This window comes from Populus euphratica, unplaced genomic scaffold (genome assembly GCF_000495115.2).
Source record: "Populus euphratica unplaced genomic scaffold, PopEup_1.0 scaffold27.1, whole genome shotgun sequence".
NCBI classification, from domain to species: Eukaryota; Viridiplantae; Streptophyta; class Magnoliopsida; order Malpighiales; family Salicaceae; genus Populus; species Populus euphratica.
Window position 1 is genome coordinate 155,492 of NW_011499899.1, and position 19,294 is coordinate 174,785.

General features: G+C 31.7%; 1 protein-coding gene across 3 annotated transcripts; it reads right to left on the reverse strand.

The window, feature by feature from the left end:
* Positions 1 to 5,184: 5,184 nt before the first annotated feature.
* CAT4 (cationic amino acid transporter 4) lies at positions 5,185 to 13,462 on the reverse strand. 3 transcript variants are annotated; one of them, XR_843578.1, is made up of 15 exons: positions 12,759 to 13,462; positions 12,042 to 12,243; positions 11,578 to 11,662; positions 10,617 to 10,757; positions 10,410 to 10,528; positions 10,229 to 10,325; positions 9,920 to 10,092; positions 9,739 to 9,805; positions 8,398 to 8,556; positions 7,296 to 7,566; positions 6,836 to 6,944; positions 6,592 to 6,704; positions 5,820 to 5,895; positions 5,345 to 5,625; positions 5,185 to 5,268 (listed from the first exon to the last, which is right to left on the reverse strand). XR_843578.1 is itself a non-coding variant. In XM_011035986.1 (14 exons), the coding sequence occupies exons 1-14, from the start codon at positions 12,910 to 12,912 to the stop codon at positions 5,469 to 5,471; spliced, it is 1,923 nt and encodes a 640-aa protein (XP_011034288.1). In that variant the 5' UTR covers positions 12,913 to 13,462; the 3' UTR covers positions 5,188 to 5,468. The 3 variants fall into 3 exon arrangements, 2 of the variants coding, with proteins under 2 accessions (XP_011034288.1, XP_011034289.1); XM_011035986.1 differs by having other exon boundaries at positions 5,188 to 5,625; XM_011035987.1 differs by lacking the exon at positions 8,398 to 8,556 and having other exon boundaries at positions 5,188 to 5,625.
* Between the last annotated feature and the right edge of the window lie 5,832 nt (positions 13,463 to 19,294).

Sequence of the window (19,294 nt, forward strand, 5' to 3'; positions counted from 1 at the left end):
AGGTGAATTGCTAACAATTCATCATCCGTGAATTGTTGTGTGAATTGATTGGCTATAAATAGCCAATCAATTCAAGACAGCAAGAGAAAAAAGATTAAAAAAATTCATTCTGATTCTCGATTCTCAAATTCTGTATTACTATTCGGGTTACTGTTTGGGTACTATTTATTTTTCAAAGGCTTCTGATTCTCAATTCTCACGTAATTACTGTTTGAATACTATTCATTTTTCTTATATTTTTCTGCACATATTAAATTTTTTTTTAATAAATAAAAAAATATAAAAAATATCCCACCCGTTAGATCTAATAGTATTTAGATCTGAGCCTTTGATTTCTTAGGATACAATAGGCTTTACCACACCAGATTAAACTCCAAATCAATCTCAGCCGCTCAAATAATCTGCCCTTCGATCTCGTTGCGCCACGTCATCCGGTATACCGAGCACTCAGTCCACCGCGCCACACCAGATCGTAGGCCATTCAATCCTGACCGTCCGATCAACTTTGGTTGGTCGATGACAGTTGCGGCCCTTTTCCGGCCAGATTCAGCGATGCAAACATGTAAAACGGCCGGGGTTTTGCTTCAGAGAGGACGATGCAGCTTTCTGTGCTGGATTAGTGGCTTAAAACGGTTGGAAATGGAAGATCCGATGAGAGAGAGAAATCACCGGCGAGAGGAGGGAGAGGCTCCGAGATTTTGGTACGGTGTGAAAAATCACCGGCGAGAGGAGAGAGAGGCTCCGAGATTTTGGTACGGTGTGAATGCGAGCATGGTGCACTGGTGCGTCCGAAGGCTATGAACCATTGGATCGTGGATGAACTGATCGTGCGGTTGTGATCGGCTTGATCTACAAGTTGATTGGACGGTCCGGATGGGCTGAGCTTTGTTTCGGTGTGGCACAGTGTACCGAGTGTTTGGTATACCTGATGACGTGGCACAACAAGATTATTTAAAAGGCTAAAATGGATTTGGGTTTTAATTCGGTGTGGTAAAGCCTATTGTATCCTAAAAAATTAAAAGCCCAGATTTAAACACTATTAGATCTAACGGTTAGGATATTTTTGGTATTTTTTAAATTGTTTTTTAAAAAAATCAATGTCTTACTCGCGCGAAGGAAAAGTAGAAAATAACATAAGCAGTGTCAAATGATCTCTCTCTTTTCTTTTCTTTTCTTTTTCTCTCTTTTCTAGCTTAGTTTCATTGGCTATTTATAGCAATAAAGACGGAACATAAAATCACGGGTTCTGCAAAATTTTCAATGTATAGCTGCACCGCCTACCATCGGCAAAAATCATCCGCCTACTATGACAAAATTGTATTGTTTTTATTTTATTTTATTATATATAATAATAATATATATTTATAGGGGTAAAATTTAAAACTCAAATCAGTATTAGAAAAAGCTTTTCATCCGCTAAAAATCAATTTTAATTACCAAAAAAATCTTTATATGTGTATCAACTCGATGGACCGGGTTTTTTTAACCAAAAATAACAGTTTTGACCAAAAATAGCCTAAAACTCATTTTTTATCCCGGTCAACATGGTGGGACCCATATTGACCTGGTGAACTCGGTTTTGACCAAAAATAACGGTTTTGATTCGAAATGGCCCGAAACTCATTTTTTATCCTAGTCGACATGGTTTAACCCGTATTGAACCAGTGGACTCGGTTTTGACCGAAAATGACGGTTTTGACCCGAAATGGCCAGAATCTCATTTTTTATCCCTGTCGACATGGTTTAACTCGTATTGCCTCAATGGACTCGATTTTGATCGAAAGATGTGATTGACTCGAGAAAATATATTTTAAACTTTTTATTTTATTTTTTTATTTTTTATGAATAATAAAATAAAATAGCATTGGAGAAAATCTTAGTGAATCCAAAATTGGGTTACAACAATGGTTATGAAATGTAGTATATATATGAATTGTTGTAATGTGTATGTTTTGCTTGAAATAATTTTGATTATTTTAAATAAAATATGAGCTGAATTGATTAGTTCTTAGAAGGTTGAAATTAGTGATAATATTACATAGTTGAAGAGGCCATTCTTGTTTGAATTATAAGAAAACAAATAGAAATGCTTAGTTGTTTGTAAAATTTATAGATGAGAACTGGATAATTTTATCATCTAATTTTCAAGGGAAATTAAGGTTTGAAAATAATAAAATTTAGAATAAATTTCTTGATAAAAGTTACATCTATAGATGTTAGCTTTCCAACTAAACTGACCTTGCATAATTTGGAGTTAGAAAACTCCAAATATATGTTAAAAACTGAAGGAGAGGTGAAATTGGAACCATATTGAAAATTTTTATGCATTATGATAGTAGATGATTTTAGGTGTGTTAGTAACAAAATCATATTTTAATTCATTAGTAAAGTTTTATATCTATGTTTTAGTTTTTCATCGAGATAAGTCATACCCAAATTTGAATTCTAAAACTTTAGGAATAGTCAAAATGGTGAGTAGCGTTCATAATGATTAAATTAAAAATGGCTAGAGTAGCAAATTCCTAAAAATTATCTAAAAATTGTTTAGGGTGAAAGACTTTAATGATAGAGGTTATAAGAATAAAATATTTAACTTGAACTATGTGTAAATGAGACTTAAATGTGAGTAAAATTAAACTAAAATACGCTATGGGACGAGAAGAGAGACTATAATTAGTTCAAAATGTCATGATGTTGTGTGAAAATCATGTTATATTAAAGTATGGAATCATTGAGTATAAAGTTAAATTCATGATTAATTAAAGATTGAATGGTACATGATATTATGTGTCAAATGGTATTAGAGAGGTAGCGGGTTCAGCTTAATAGCAGGGGACTTCCTCATAAATTCAAGCCCTAGTTAGGTGTTTTTCACCTTCACCATACATTTGTTTTTTCTTCAGAATTTTGAATCATTATATCATTAGAGTAATTGTTGTTAATTTATGTGATATAAATATCAATATGGAAATGGTACATTTAGACTAACCGACCTTGATGGAGCTAATAGCATCCATGTTTGGATGATTGAGATTGAATGTTTAAACTAGCCGACTTTGACAGACTAGTGACACCCATGTTTAGATGATTAGGATTGAATGTTTAGACTAGCCAACCTTAATGGGGCTAGTGGCATCTATGTTTGGATTATCAGAATTAAATGTTTAAATTAATTGACTTTGATAAGGCTAATGATAACTATGATTAAAATGCTGAGATAATATTACTTAAATTACTTCTTGGAAGATGTTACTACCCATGACTTGTTTGATTTTTAGTAAGTTTAGAATCATTTTTAGTAAGTTTAGAATCACTAAGGGTAATAAAATACAAATCTAAAATGGTGTGTATAAATTAGAATATGAAAATGAATTGAAATTGTTTAAAGGAATGAATTCATACATAAATTAGAAAAGTATGAGATTAATTATTAAATTTTTGTCATCTTCTAATGAATTGTATAAATTATAAAATGTTGAAAGATATGTCTAATCCTAGAGCGGATTAGTATATTTCTATCATTATTTCTCTTTTGAATTAGATTTAATTACGTAATTTGTAGATAAATTTTGATATGTATTTGAATATTGATAACTTTCTTTTGAATTATTTAACTAAGAATAAAATAGATGTTTACGAAACTAATAACTTGTAATGCATTAAATTATCTTAGTGAGTCAAATATAAATGTAATGATGTGTGCTTGTGTATGTGTGTGTATCATGGTTAATTTTCACATAAAGTATTCTATATTCATGCATTATGGAATTTGTTGTTTGATGTGGTTGTGAACAAGTTTGATGAAAGGCCCAGGATAATTCAACCATGATTATTATATTGTTTTGAGATGTATATAGAAATGTGTCAATAACTTGAGATGGTTTTAATATAAAGAAAACACTAACAAAATTTCAATAGGAATTTGGTTAGATTATATGTAGCTTACGACCCATCAGAAAAAAAAAAAAAAAAAAGAAGAAGAAGAAATACCTTGGTTTTTGGTTAATCTATGGAATAAACATGGAATTTTACATGCTAAAAATTAGAATTGTTACATATTCGCCCGTGTCAAATAATATTAATTAGATACTTTTTAATTAATTAAGGTTACTGTTTTTTTTTTTACAACTTTTTTGTATAGTTAAATTACTAGAATACTTTTATAAACAAAACAACATTTAACTTGGGTCTAGGTTTCTTTCTTTTTTTCAAAACATGGTGTAATTACTATATTGTCCTTAAAATCAAAATTCTCAAAGCTTAACTTCAAGAGTTTATTTGTAATCTTATATTGGTTTTTTTATGTTATATTCATTTGGTTTTAGAGGCAATTTGATCTTCTAATTAATATCAATAACAATTAAAAAACAATTGTTGACATGTGAGAATTGAGCTTTTTTATAGAGCCCAAGTTTAAGATTTAAAAGATTTTGATTTTTTAATATTAATATAAATTTTGAAGATTTTTTTGAGTTTGTTTGATTTTTCATATTATTAAATTAATCAAACTTATTAAACATGGTCAACTCAATAAACCAATTCTTAAGTTGTTTTTTCTTTTTAAGAAATTATAGTATCACTTGAACTTTTACCCTTTTATATTAAAAGGCATCTGGTCCGGCTTACAATATTGTACTTTTTAGTTTATTTAGCTTTCTAATTTATTTTTATATAGGTTCTATTGGTTATATTACGGTTTTATATCTCAAATAACACATTTCACTTATTAACCATAATTGAATTAAATTGATATAATATATTATTATTTCATTATTTAATATATATATATATATATATATCATCCAATATTTCTTTAAATATTTTAAAAATGTTTCTGCGAGTATACATTAAATTTTTAAGTTAAAATGATTCTACACAGCATAGCACAAGTACACAATCTCTGGGACTCATTTCAAGATTAGCTGAGAAGTGGATCTGGCTATTACGTGGGCCGAGAGTTCTGCAACACGCATTTGTTTGCAAAGTTCCACCAGGCTAGGAGGCAATGATAGAGAGAATTACACAGGAACTGTGATTAAACATGAGATTATCAATTTAAGCTTATCATCGAAAAAAACCCCACATAAATGGAATGGTTTGCATCAAGGCAAGTGCAAAGGAAATCCAGGTCCTGGCACACACACCGCAGATGTGTTTCGTGTGTGTATGTAGAGAGAGAGAGATAGGGAAGGAATCATTGTAAATTCTATAAAAGAAAGGATCTTCTTGAATCAGAATATTTACATTGTTTTGAGCAAGTCCCCAAACCACCCACCTATGTATATATTATATACTACATAAGACAGATTTAAGCCATCACTAATATTATAACTTATAATAAAACAAATAACAAACGGGGAAGGAGGGAAATAATATTATAAATTATTATAATCATACAACAAAGAGATTCTGTTGTAAGAACCGCATGGGATTGCATCATGGATGCTGCAAACTGGAAATGCATTATTCTATGCTGAACTTTCTCCAGAGCTGCGATAAATTTCATCTGCGTGAGTTGCAGGCACATAGACAGCATCCAGCAGTGAGCTGTGTGTCCGCCCATAGAACGTATATACAAGCACTCCAACTATAAGCCATACAGAGACACGGGTCCAAGTGGCAGCGCTGAAAGGTCAGCGAGAGAGAGGAAGCATGTTATATGACATGTTGAGAAAGAGAAATGAAGATCCACAGGATGAACAAATCATACAAGAGGATTGTTGGATAAATACACCAATAAATGTTCAATAAATAGGCAAAATACTAATTCTCTGAATGGTAATCGCATAGTAACTGCAGCTTGATTGATTTTCACTCACCCAAGATTAATCAAAAGGTAGATGTTGACCAGAAAGCAGACAATAGGAAGGAGTGGAACAAATGGGCAGATAAAACCTGAAAAGATATATATTTTTTCTTGGTTCACCAAACTTTAATCAAACGAATTCTTAATAATGTAATACCAACATAACCAGCTATATGGTACATATACTTGTGTGTGTTTACACTGCAAATGAATGCCTGGTAATACAAAACCTACCGAATCGAGTAATGATTAGAATTTAATGCACTAATAAAATGCAGTGGTATGAGATAAGACTCGATTGGAAGATGAGCATGCACGTACAGAACACTCCTCATGTGTGCAGATATGAAAGCCAATGGAAACCTTGTGGTGTCCCATCTAGGAACTATCTCAGGATGCTACAGATAATTGTAGCTTAACTGCTGGATTTACTTGAATGTCCACATGTTACGAGCAAGTATTGTGGCTAGACTGTTGAAAATACCCTTTCCTCCAGAGTGATTCAAGTGAGGAGTAAACCTACATGAGAACTCCTTTATTTGGGAACACGACACAAATTAATTCCTACCTGTGGTAGGGCATTACTATAGTTGAGCATTTTCTTTTTTATTCTGTAACATAAACGCCCGTGGTCAGACATCCAAGTTATCCTATATGTATAGCATGCTAAATGCATGCACTTGACATATTATGACATTTCCATCAAAATTATGTGCACGTAGTAACTATACTGACCTTATGAAAATAAGAAACTGCACAGGGTATAAGAGCAAACAGCCACATACCTCCTGAATGCCCAAAGTTGTGCCTCTCATCATCTTGTTCTATACAGGTCAGCACAATCAGACCAAAAAGGAGAAGTGCAAGACCAATTCCACACACTATAAAACGAAGAAGTCTGATGGAAGAACAATCCAATCAAATAATAGCATTGAAAGAAAAGCAGAAAAAAGTTCATGTCTTGTCCAAAAGCATTGGGAAATGCATGTTTGTAACTGGAAATTACTGTTACGATCAATATTGACCCACCTAGGAAGATTCAAGTCTGAAGCTGCATAAGCAAGGAGAAATGCCCCAACACATGTGGCTGTTATGGTCCAGCCAGCAATTTTTCGCCTACTCCCTTCATTTATAACAACTGAAACAAATTACAAATAAACGAGAATCAGAGTTACAAACCATCAGAAGAAAGTCAAAGTTGCGCAATAAATTCAGCTCAGGTGCTACACTAGGTTAAAGTACTGTGAGTCAGGTCTAACATCTTTAGATTAAAATCTATAGATGAATACCATCTGTAAACATTTCAAAGCACTGTAATTTAAGCAATATATCTTTTACGTATGCCAATCAGGAATTCTGAAACACATGCCATATAAATGGGCAGGTGATCGGAGATGATGAGAGATGTTTAGATTATTTACAGATCCTTGTAAGTAATATTCATATGCATGCCTAGAAAAGTAAAACGTGATAGGTGCAATGAACTTACAATTGCCTTGCGCCTCTTGTTTTACAATTATTGGATATTCAATTGCTGTTGCTTTGCCTAATAAAGGCAAATTGCTATCCATAGAGGTACCGGCATAAAAACCAGACTTTTCCTTGGTGACATTTGGGCTACCTGTACTGTACCGTAATGACACAGAATCAATAATCTCCTGAAGTGAAGATGGAAAAGGCACCTCATTTGGTGGTACATATCTCAGTATCAATACAGAAATTGCTACCATAGTGAATGCCAGAAGAGTTCCCACACTGACCTGCACAAAATGACATTATTCAGAATTGACATTACAGAAAGAAAAAATTATTTGATAGTGTAGAGGTTTCCCATAGTCATTATTCATATACCATTATGTTATTGCATGCCACTCTCATGCCACAATCCATAGTTTAGGTACTCATAATTTGAACATAAAAAATGTGGTCAGACAATACCTCAAGAAATGTGACATCCATCTTGAAATTAGCACCGAAGATGTGAATTTTCTCCCTTTCTTTGGGTTTTAACTTTTTCATATTAGTGGATTTCATGGGGAGGTCACTGTTGCTTAGTGTAGGTGGGACATTTATGCATGTATATGTACATAGAAATAAACATGCATGCATAGTATATAGAGCAGCAGTCTCTTGAATTTTTTATGTACATGAGCTTGCCAGAGAATGAAGCACTCATTTATTTTCTTTTGATTTTGATTTGAATGTGTTGCATAAGTTGGATAATAGAAACAGGTAAAAATCTTAAAACAAAGGGGCAGGTCAGGGGCAGGGAAAAACTTTGGTTTAACATTTACAGAAAGACAACTTATTTGTTCATTTACCAAAGTAAAGAACTATTTGCAGTAACGACCCTCATTCACACATGAAGATGGAAGCCGGAAATCTCCTATTTCCTCCTTCAGGAACTGATGGCGCAGGAAACTATTATTCATGGCAGGTAGGAAATAGGAGAGGGAGAGACTACTCAGCCATTTCCCGTTCCATCACCTTTCCTACTTAAACTTGAAGTGAATGGGTCCAAGCCCAACACAAACAGGCCTCATCAGCGACAACAGTAATATATTGCACATTTACTTTCAAATTTCACTTACCATCCCGGCTAATTGTGAAACATCCATAAAAAATGCCAGTACTGCAGAACCTAAGCCAGTCACCAATGTGCTCTTAACAGGAACTTGGCTCCTTTTATTAATATCTGAAAAGAATGATGGCAGCAATCCATCTCTAGCCATTGCCATTAAAATTCGAGGCTGAGACAGAAAAATCTATGTGTGAATCAATCAATTAGAGATAAAGACAAGGTCAATAAAATTCACCAAGGAAAAAAAAAAAAACTCACAAACAAACAGAAGAGTTCAGTTAACATTAGGCGGATCTTCTAAAGTAAGAGACGAAAGAAACAGATTAAGCATTCCTTCCCACTATGGCAGATGTACAAGATAACCACCAATTAGAGAAAATTTAAGCTGAGTTATTGCCTCTCCAAAATAACACATTCTAGCATTAACCAGCCATATAGTAGCTGTCCAAAAGTTTATTACACACATGGTTTACTTATTCAAGAATCCCTTTATGAACCTATTGCAACAAGCTTTTCATCTTGACAATGGCGCTCAATGAGATTAACACCAATGACTTGTTGTATATTAGGTATCACAAGGTCTTCTAAAATTTGTGTTATGTTCCATCATGATAGAGAATATCAAAGTCAATCTCTTTCTGCATTGCCCTTCAGCTTGATATCTGCAGCAAACATTGTTTGCATTTTTTACTGTTGAAATTATGAGGATGGTTTAACAACTGTTGCTGATTTCTTTCGTGGTCAAGGGTGGGGGAGAGATTTTAAGAACTATGGAGATATGCCTTTAGTGCAGTTTTTGGTGCATTTGGAAGGAGGGCAAGGCAGGATTTTCAATCATCATTTCACATTGAAGCAGTTAGTGTGGGATAGGATACTCTTCCTGGCTTCTTTGTGGTGTCACATGGCAGGAGCTTTTAGGGGCATTTCCAGAGCTGATGTTAAAATGGATTGGAGTGCTTTATTATTTTGATCTAGATTACTGTGTATATTTCACTTTCCCAGAGGATGACTTCCTCTCAATGTTGTTGTGTACAATTCATTCTTTCTAATAAAACTCTCTTCTTTTATCAAAAAAAGAAAGAGAATCATGATAGAAGGAAAAGAAAGTGTGGAGCCTACTGATAAATTACTGGAATGTCAGAAAATACAAACTAATACAACACAAGTTTTGAAGGATCAACCATGTTTATGAAATAAATCAAAATACAATTTGTACTTGAACTAAAAGTTATAGTGTATGTGGGCAGTCATGAGGTGCATGGCCAATATTCATCATATAACAGATTGCATCCAGGAGTAACAAGTCAGAAAAATATGGTATACTAGCACCTTGAAGATTCTGTTTAATTACCTGAGGAAGTATTGAGCCCATCAATGTTGAGCAGAGCGCCATAACTGCTCCGGCAGCTACTAAGTACCTGCACACACAAGCAACAAAAGGACTTGTAAACCAATATGGTTCAATTACTTCCTATATAATTTAGGAGAAAACAATAATGTGCCACGCATTTGACCGAAGGAAACAAACTTACGCTGCCCATTGCATCCCATATGCAGCGAATGCAGAGGAAATAGGGGTATCGGGATCCATAGCATAATAAGGTACCAGACCAACAATGACAACAGAGACCAGCATATACAAACAACAACAAATAGACAATGCGAGACCAATGCCTAGAGGTAAATCTCGCTGAGGATTTTTAACCTGTTAGAAAATATGCAGACACAAAATAAGATTCCCTGAAGTCACTGTGTTCCTATGAAACGAAGACTGCACACATAAAAATAACTACTGTAGGAAAGAATAGGGAAGGATTAACCAAAGAAAGGGAGATGCATACCTCCTCAGCAGTGCTGGCAACTGAATCAAAACCAATGTACGCAAAAAAGACAGTTGCAGACCCTGCAAGCATCCCATCCACCCCAAAAGGAAAGTACCTATGTGTTCAGAAACATCATCAGTTATGAACTTTTTATAGATAATGTTTCAAAATTGAATCTACAATCTGGGATGTCTATTACCCAGCAGGAAGTTCATATCCAGCCCATCCAGTCTTGAAGCCAAGATAACTACCAGCTATTATGATGAATAACATGGCACACACATTTATGGAGGTTACTACAGCTTGTGCCAGAATACTCTGCGCAATGATGTTACTAGAGGTTACCCAAGTATAATTGCATGACAAAAGAGAAAAAAAAAGAACATGACAGAGTTATGGTAGGGACCTCCTTTATTCCCACGCACAAGAGCCCAGTGACAACCAATACCAGAACAGCAGCACAAGGGTCAACCACAACATCAAGCCCGGGTATATGTTGACGAGCCAGAAAAAATGGTAGACTGTCCCGACCTCCAAAGAACAATGCCTATAATCATAAAACAAATATGTAAGAAAAATAAACAATAATTCAAAAATAGATGAAGGTAAAAAATAATAAAAGAAAGCACAAGCATCCTCCATAAAAAAAAAAAAAAAAAAAAAGCCTAGATAGATCAGAGAGAAAAAAATAAGACTTTCTCATAAAAAAATACCAATTATTTACCAACTTGTCAGTCAACTAATCAAATTAAAGAGCATCAGCAATTCCTTTCCTAGATTTATTTATTTATTTTTGGTTGAAACCAAGGATCTAGTCTAAAGCATACTACCTCCTTACCACTTGGACTAATAACTGGAAGCATCGTAGACATTTAATTTGCAGTGGTAAACATGGAAGAACATTAATATATTAGGAATTCTTGTGAAGGAAACAAGGATGCCCCAAATGACTCTTCAAGTTCCAAATGTAAATGGTAATTATCAAAAAGCTCAAGCATTTTAGTAAACTATTCAATTACATTGAAGCTAGAATCCACAAAAGGACTGACATGTTGTCACTATAGCTTGATCATCTGAGAAAAATTACTAGCATGTTCTTTCATATATCATACAAATGAAAGAATTGGCAATGCTACTAATTTTGTGTTCTTTCCAAAATTCTAAATCAACAACAGGGATGCAATTAGCCACCATGCATCAAGATCACAATGCGTGAAAACAAGAAATTGTGAACCTTTTCCATCTACAAAGAGAACAATGTAAACTAATTATACTCAAAACAATAAGATTGAAATAATTAAACCCATAGAATTAAAAGAATCGAAATCTTAGTAAATTGAAGATCAGGTAACAGAAAGTCACTGAACTAGGTTTGGGGATATGCCACGAGCAACCGCTGAACCACCTATTGTGTATTCCAATATTAAAGCCCAGCCAATCAACCAAGCAACACTGCAAATTAAAAATGCAGAAATCACTGAGCATAGGGCATTGCAGGTTCTAGAAAATGCAATATTCAGTCCAGAAATAAAACATAAATACAAACAAAGAACAACCAGAACACAATGCCCGAGGATACTATTATATAAATCAGAAACTATATCAGCAACAGCAAGAAGTCAGCTGAAAGTTTATTGCATCATGGAACCAAGATATGGTCAACCAAATCCCCCATCAAAATGTTGCAAAGGTAATTGAAAAACTAAGCAAAGCATCAACTTATTTATAACCTTTGAATAAAGAGATAACACAATACAGACCAGGAACCAAATCTTTGAGAGACTGCCACAGAAGCAAATATGCTCTCGTAGAAGAAACAACTAATACTTACCCTTCTCCAACACATATGTAGGAATAATGATATGCACTGCCGGCAGATGGACAACGACTTGCAAGTTCTGCATAGCAAAATGCTGAAAGAGCAGCAGCAATTCCAGCTACCAGAAAGGATATAAATAGAGCAGGTCCAGAATGCTCCCTAGCCACTGTTCCAACAAGAATATAAATTCCAGCTCCGATAGTTGAGCCAACACCTGATTGGAGTTCATAAGTCAGCAAATCATAGATAGAAGGCAAGCTATAGCACATGAACCACCATTCGAAACTTAGAAAACTAACACAGTAAATACTGAAACTTACATAAACGATAAAATATTTTCAACTTTTGGGATTGGCATCAAGATTGTGCTTGGCAGGACCAAACATTTTGGCTTATGTTTTAACAGAAGTTAAATTTTAATTTTTAAAAAAAAGTTATACAAAGAAAATATTATTTGGTTAGGACAACAAGGAACTGACTGACATATCCAATAAAAAAAGGGGGAAGAGAGCTTAAATTCCTGACCAAAGCAAAAGGCCAAGACCAGAAACCAGTTAACACAATCAGCATCAACTCATCAAGCAAAGTAGCAAAGAAAAATTAATGAAGAAGCACAAGACAACCAAAACCCATGATCCAAAAAGACCAACAAACAAACCGCATATGAAATTCTTTGGTCAAAAAGAATAATTATTAACCAAAAAAAGAAGAAAAAGAAGAAGAAGATACCAATAGCAGTAAGGTGTGGAACAGACAACTCCTTGGCTAATTGATGATGACCATGTGGTTTAAAATGAACAGAATCAACTTGTTTTCTCCTTATCAAACTCCTAAAACAACCACCACCCCTCACACCGTTTTGTGAACCAACAAGAAAACCCATCAAGTTTCTCAACTTCCCCCTTACGAAAACAACAACTTCTTCTGTGAATAATAATTTACCAACTGGGTATGTTTCAGACTTCCAATAAAAAATTTAAAAAATCCTCCAAAAAGTTGGTAAATTTTATTATGAACAAATACTAAAATCTAGGCAAATGCTGCCAGCATTTCCTCCCTGTCAAAATAATTAAGTTTTATGGAATCTATGATCTTTTTTGTTTAAAGAAGGGAAGCAGCAGATCCTGAAGACCCAAAGGAAATGTGGGAGGAGGAGTTGTTTTACGGACAAGAGTGTTTGACCAAAGAAAATGAAAAAAGCCCTGTCAAGTGTTTGTTTCCTTTAAGAATAGTAAATTATAGGATTCAAGAAGCAACGATTAGACAAGGTCTTGATTGCCTGTTGCCCGCTCTGCCTCTGCCCATGAATTGGATTGGATTGGTCGCCAACTCCATGATGAATGATTGAATGTAGACGTAGAGTGAGAAGTGAATCCAATTCGGTAGATTCTTCTGGTCCCACTATTTCTGCTCTCCATTTATGGATGCATTCTTCTTGCATGGCAATCTTCCCATTTCACAGGCCAATGAAAAAAGAAAAAAATTACTAGGAACGGTATTTTTATATATATAAAATGATAGTTGTTTAAACTATTTTTTATTAGACAAGGTCTTGATTGCCTGCTATTTTTTTATTGTTGTTAATGGCAATATGATCTGTCGTATCATTGAAATGCAACTTGTTAATTTTGAAAATTAATGGTTTTTATTTCTTTATAAGGAAAAACTCCAACTGCCCACATATTGATAAATTAATTTGCAATTGAGACCCTGTTTGTTTGCGTTTGCAGGAAAGTTGTTTTTTTTTGGAAAATAAATTTAAAAAAAAGTGAATTTTAGAAAAATGAATTTTAAGGAAAATAAATTCCTGAAAAATAAAGTATTTTTCGATATTTGATAGTGTTATGAAAAATGAACTGGAAAACACTTTCCAAAGTTTGGTTATGTTATGGAAAATGAACTGGAAAATAATTTATTAATATTTTATTTTTCTCAAGTTTATTAAAATAATAAGGAATAAATCTTACAAATTAAAAAGTTGAATAATAATGAAATTGAAAAAATTTTTCATAAATTATCTCAAATAAAATAAATAATAATCAAAATAATAAAGATCAAATCTAAAAAAAAAAGATGAAGAAATTAAAATAATAATAATTAACATTTCATAAAGTATTTCAAATAAAATAAATAACAATCAAAAGAATGAAAATCAAATTTACCAAAAAGTGTTTTCTATTAACTGTAAAGTGTTTTTTGTTGACCGGAAACTGTTTTCCGTTGACCAACTTTCCTAATGACAAACAAATACAGGAAAGTTTGGAAAGTGGTTTCCCAGAAACTGTTTTCCGGGAAACAAACATGGCCTGAATTTACCTCTTTTGCGTTGTTAAAACGACATACTTTGTCCAGGATTTACATGTTACCTTAGCCAAGTCCAAGGTTGATGTTTTTGAACTTTTCTTATTCATGTTTTAAAATTACTTAAAATTTAAAAATATATTTTTTATTTTAAATTAATATTTTCAGATATTTTTAAATTAATATTTATTTATTATAAATTTAGCGAATTAATCTAGATTAGTCAAAATCAATTTAATATGTCATATTCTCAAGGTTTTGTTTTTTTAAAAAAGCAAGCTTTAATTATTATTTTAAATTTAAACCTTTTTTTAATAGTTTGTTTTTATACCCAAGTGTCTAGTTTTTATTTTTCACTTTGATTTTTTTGTCTTAAAACCCACTAAGTCGATGGAATTACTCAAACTAATTTTCACATGATTTAATTATAAACTCAGACTTATAAGATATTCGAATTAATAGTTTTAAGTTTGACTTGTTGGATCGTATTTTATAATAATATTGAAAAAATTTCCATTACTTTAATTTTTTTATGTTAAATTTTTTTTAGTTAAACTTGTAATATAGCATGAAAAGTAAACTAATAAGTACTTATTTTTAATTTAGTACATCTTTAAAATATTAGTTTATTGATTACATGGAAGATGAAAGGATATAAAAGACACATATTTGTTTAATATATTGCATTCGATGTTGATGTACGCAAATAACTTGCTTTTCAAATAGAGTTTAGATGTGTTTGGCAATACCATGAATAATGTTTTTATAGAGTGTTTTTCAATTAAGAATATATTAAAATAATTTTTTTAAAATTCTTTTAACACCAACATATTAAAACCATCAAAAATAACCTAAAAACATTAATTTAATTTGTTTAAGTGGAAAATACTTTAAAAAACAGCTTGAAAATATAAAACCAAACACTCTTTATGAGTAGTATTTGCACCTCAAACTTTAAATAAATCAAAATTTTAGAATAGACAAACCTAACTCATATGTGTTAGCCACTGTATTAAATCTAAAGTTTAAAAACCTAAATATATTAATAGTAATAAATAAATTTAAATTTAAATTTTTTAACAATTTCTTTCATTCTTAGTTCTTATTTTGGTAAAACCCCAGTATATGACATTAAAAGATATGCTAAGTGATAAAAAAAAGTTTGCTCTCTTTTTTAATTTCTTGAATTCAATTTTAAGATTAATAATTATAAGAATTTATACCCTTAAATGCATTAATAAGGTGAGATGTGCTTTCAAAATATTTCAAGAAAAGAATTTAATAATGATTGACACACAAGCTTATCCAAAAATACATTTAATTAATTGAATATAAAGAAAAAAATACAAAATAATATATAAAAGAATCCCTTACTTTCATCTTTTTCTTGAAAAAGAGAGAGATTCATCTTTCTTCTCTTTCCATTAAACTATTTATTATATAGTATTATTCATTTTGTATAAATTAGACCCTTATAATAGAATTTGTAACTAACCCTTCAAGGTTGGACTATCGATTGAAAATGTGCATCATTAATTAGTGGTCATGATTAATTATTGAAAGTGAAAATAATCAATCAATTGTATGTCGATCATAATCCAAAGTAAATCTTCCTGAGATTTCATATGTTTTTTCCTTTAAAGTTTAATCATTTAAAGATGATGAACCAGAATTTATTAATATTTTTTAAATATCTTTTTGTTGTCTCAAAGCTCATTTTAATGATGGTTTATGCCTTAGAGGCTTTCTGAAAATGGATTCGGGTCTAATAGCTAGGTGCAATGCACATCCTAATGTCTTATAGGCCTTGTGATACAATCCAAAAAAGGGTTGTACAAGAAAATTTGGATTCTAACGTAATTATGTCTAATATCTAGTTTTATAACAATATTAATAATTCTTAATTATACTCTTGAATTAGACTGAAAATTTACCCAGAGTTTCTTGGCATATAGTTTTATGTTGGGATAAAATTTCATGTCAATCAAAATTAAGGAAAGCCTTGCAATATAGGTTAGAATAAACTGTACAAGTTTTGTTATTTACTTCTTTTTGACTTGTAGACTTCCTATTTAATAATGATCCTTTTTCAACAATGATGTGACAGCTTGTTTTGAAAATTTCTTAGTTCTACAAGGATCTTTAATGGACTGTAACATAATTTTTAAGTGTGGTAAGGATTTATTAATATTTTAAAATCTTTTTCTTATAAAAATTCTTTATTCATCCTAGCTATATAAGAGAAGAAAAGTCGGTGGTATTTAATGATAAATTAGTTAGCTTATCTTAGTAAGTTTTCTAATCCTACAACGAAGGTTAAAGGAAGGCAACAAGAGTTTTCATATTTTGAAAGGATTTTTTAATGCTACAATTAATTATCCTAGACAAACAAGGAAACTAAAGAAGAGGCAACTTCAGCAATTAATTCCCTAATTTATCTTAGATATCTAAATGAGGAAATAAAAAACTTTAGTGTTTCTAGGATGAGAATTTTGTTTATGACATTATTTAAAGAAAAAATATTCATGTTAGGTTATTTTAGTTAATTGGTGCAACAAATTTAGTTTGTGTCATATTAGGTATTTTTATTATTTTTCTTTATGTTTGGGCTTAGTTAACATACTTTGGATTTATTATAAATAGATAAATATTATCCCTTAAGTTTTGGGTCTATTATGATTACTAGTTGAACTATTATATAAGGTTTTGTAAGCTGAAATTTTCAGCAAATATGAATTTATAAAATAAATTTGTGTTTTGTTTAAAGTAAACATGTTCTTTGTTGTAACAAAAGAAAATCAGACTTATTAAAATATATCTGACCTTGTGGCATTAATTCATAAACTTCAATACCTCTAGTTCTTAGTTATAGGTTAACTTTGGTCAATGTTCTCAAACCTTATTTTTAACTTTCTTAGAAAAGTATCATCTTTGTTGGGGGTTGCTTGACCACGTGATCAAGAGGTTTATATAATTTAATATCAGAGCTAAGCTCCAGAATCAGGTTATTTCCCTTATTTCTTATGTTTTTGTTTTTATGTTTTTCTTAGCATCACTTTTGTCTTCGTCCTTGCATTTTTGTTTTTGGTCAAAATCTTAAGGGTCAGTTTTAGTCATATTTTTTTTTCCTACATGATTTCTTGTTTATTTTCATTATTATTATTCTTCTTAGATTAAAAAAAAAATTACACACCAAAAATATTAGTTTGGCTAAATTTGATATGATTATATTTGTTTCGCGCCAACTTATCAAAACATATCATTATTACGAGGCTGAAATAATATGTAATCATTAAAACCCTGTAAAACCCTATCAACAAAGAATATGTTCTAAATAATCATCTCTTTCATATATAAACTCTCTTTTCCAGCCGTTTTATCTTCTCTAAGTTTCAACTTATCCTTATAAACTTGCTTAGGATATAAAGAAATAGGAACTATAGATTTCTCATCCTTCACAAACCAAAATTTGTTCTGAAATCCATTATGTATAGTTTTTTGATCACATTGTCAAGGCCTACCCAATAATAAGTGACTAACATACATAAAAACTACATCATATAACACTTCATCACAGCATTTTCCAATGGAAAAAGATCTAAGAACCTGTATATGCACCTTAACCTTTTCACAATAAGGTAATCATCGCAATTTATAAGGAACAAGATGTTTAGTAGTTTGCAAATTCAATTTATCCATCAAATCTATACTAATTATATTAGTGTAATGATCATTGTCAATGATCAAGCTTCATACCTTATTCTACATATAACACCTCATATGGAAGATGTTTTCCTCTTGCTTTTCCAAGCATCTCATCTTTACATTCATATTAAATGCTCATTTCACTCTAAACACCTCCCTCTCAATAAGATATTTAATACACTTATCACTAGCATCCACTAATAATGGCATCTTTATCTTAACATTATCCTTCTCTTTATAATCAATCTCATCATGAGCTCTTATAACTATGGCTTGTATGGACAATATGACAAAAACTCAAATAATGATAACATTTAATGTCATGACTACGAGAAGTAGAAGTGTCAACTTTACTTTTACCATTCGCAAGTGTGTACTTCTTCTTTTTAGAAGTCTTAAAATCCCCTCTTATAGTAGCTTGAACTTGGGTAGCCCCATCTCTCATCGAATTAAGCTTTTAAGACAAAAAAACAAAAAAGTGTTCAGAATGAATGGTGGTAGTGCTACATCGTGTTGCAAATTCATAACATTCGCAACCTTGCAAATTAACCCGTTACAAAACCTAGCCATAATGGCCTCCTTACAATCCACTTCATTAGCCCAAATCATTATGATATAAAAACAAAAGGAAGAAATTGACTCCTAAATGAGATGGTAATTTCAAGGTAGTAAAAGTGATCAAAGTCAACACCTACCATCTATAAGATGAAAAGAGAAAGACTTTCTCTCATTTCTAGCAATTTGATTACCTAAATATGTTTTTCTAATGACTTGTTTGTACTCCTTACATAAATGAATTAAAGAGAGTTAATCCATATCTCCATTACTTTTTATTCCTAGTTTTATCTCCATGTGTCTCCATATTTAATAACTTCATACCATTGTCTATTAAGTAATAATAAAATTTTTCATAACAAAAATGTCACAAGAAAGATAGTTTATCTTATCAAAATAGTCCATTTTATTTTAATAAATGTTTCAAGTGTAATCAAATAAACATAAGCATAAGAAAAACATCAGTGTGTGTGTTTGTGTGTGAGCTTCATCCTTCTCTTTATTGGGCTCCAAAAAAAGGTATCCTCTGTAAACAACAACCTTTGTATATCTGAGGAAAAACTCATCAAAATAGGGAACATTGTTGAGATGGAAAACTCGAGTAAAATTTATATTATTATTCTTGGATATGTTGTCAAAATAAAAATCCCCCATTAAACCTACCAATTTATCATCCATATAATCTTTAAAGGCATAGGTATTTC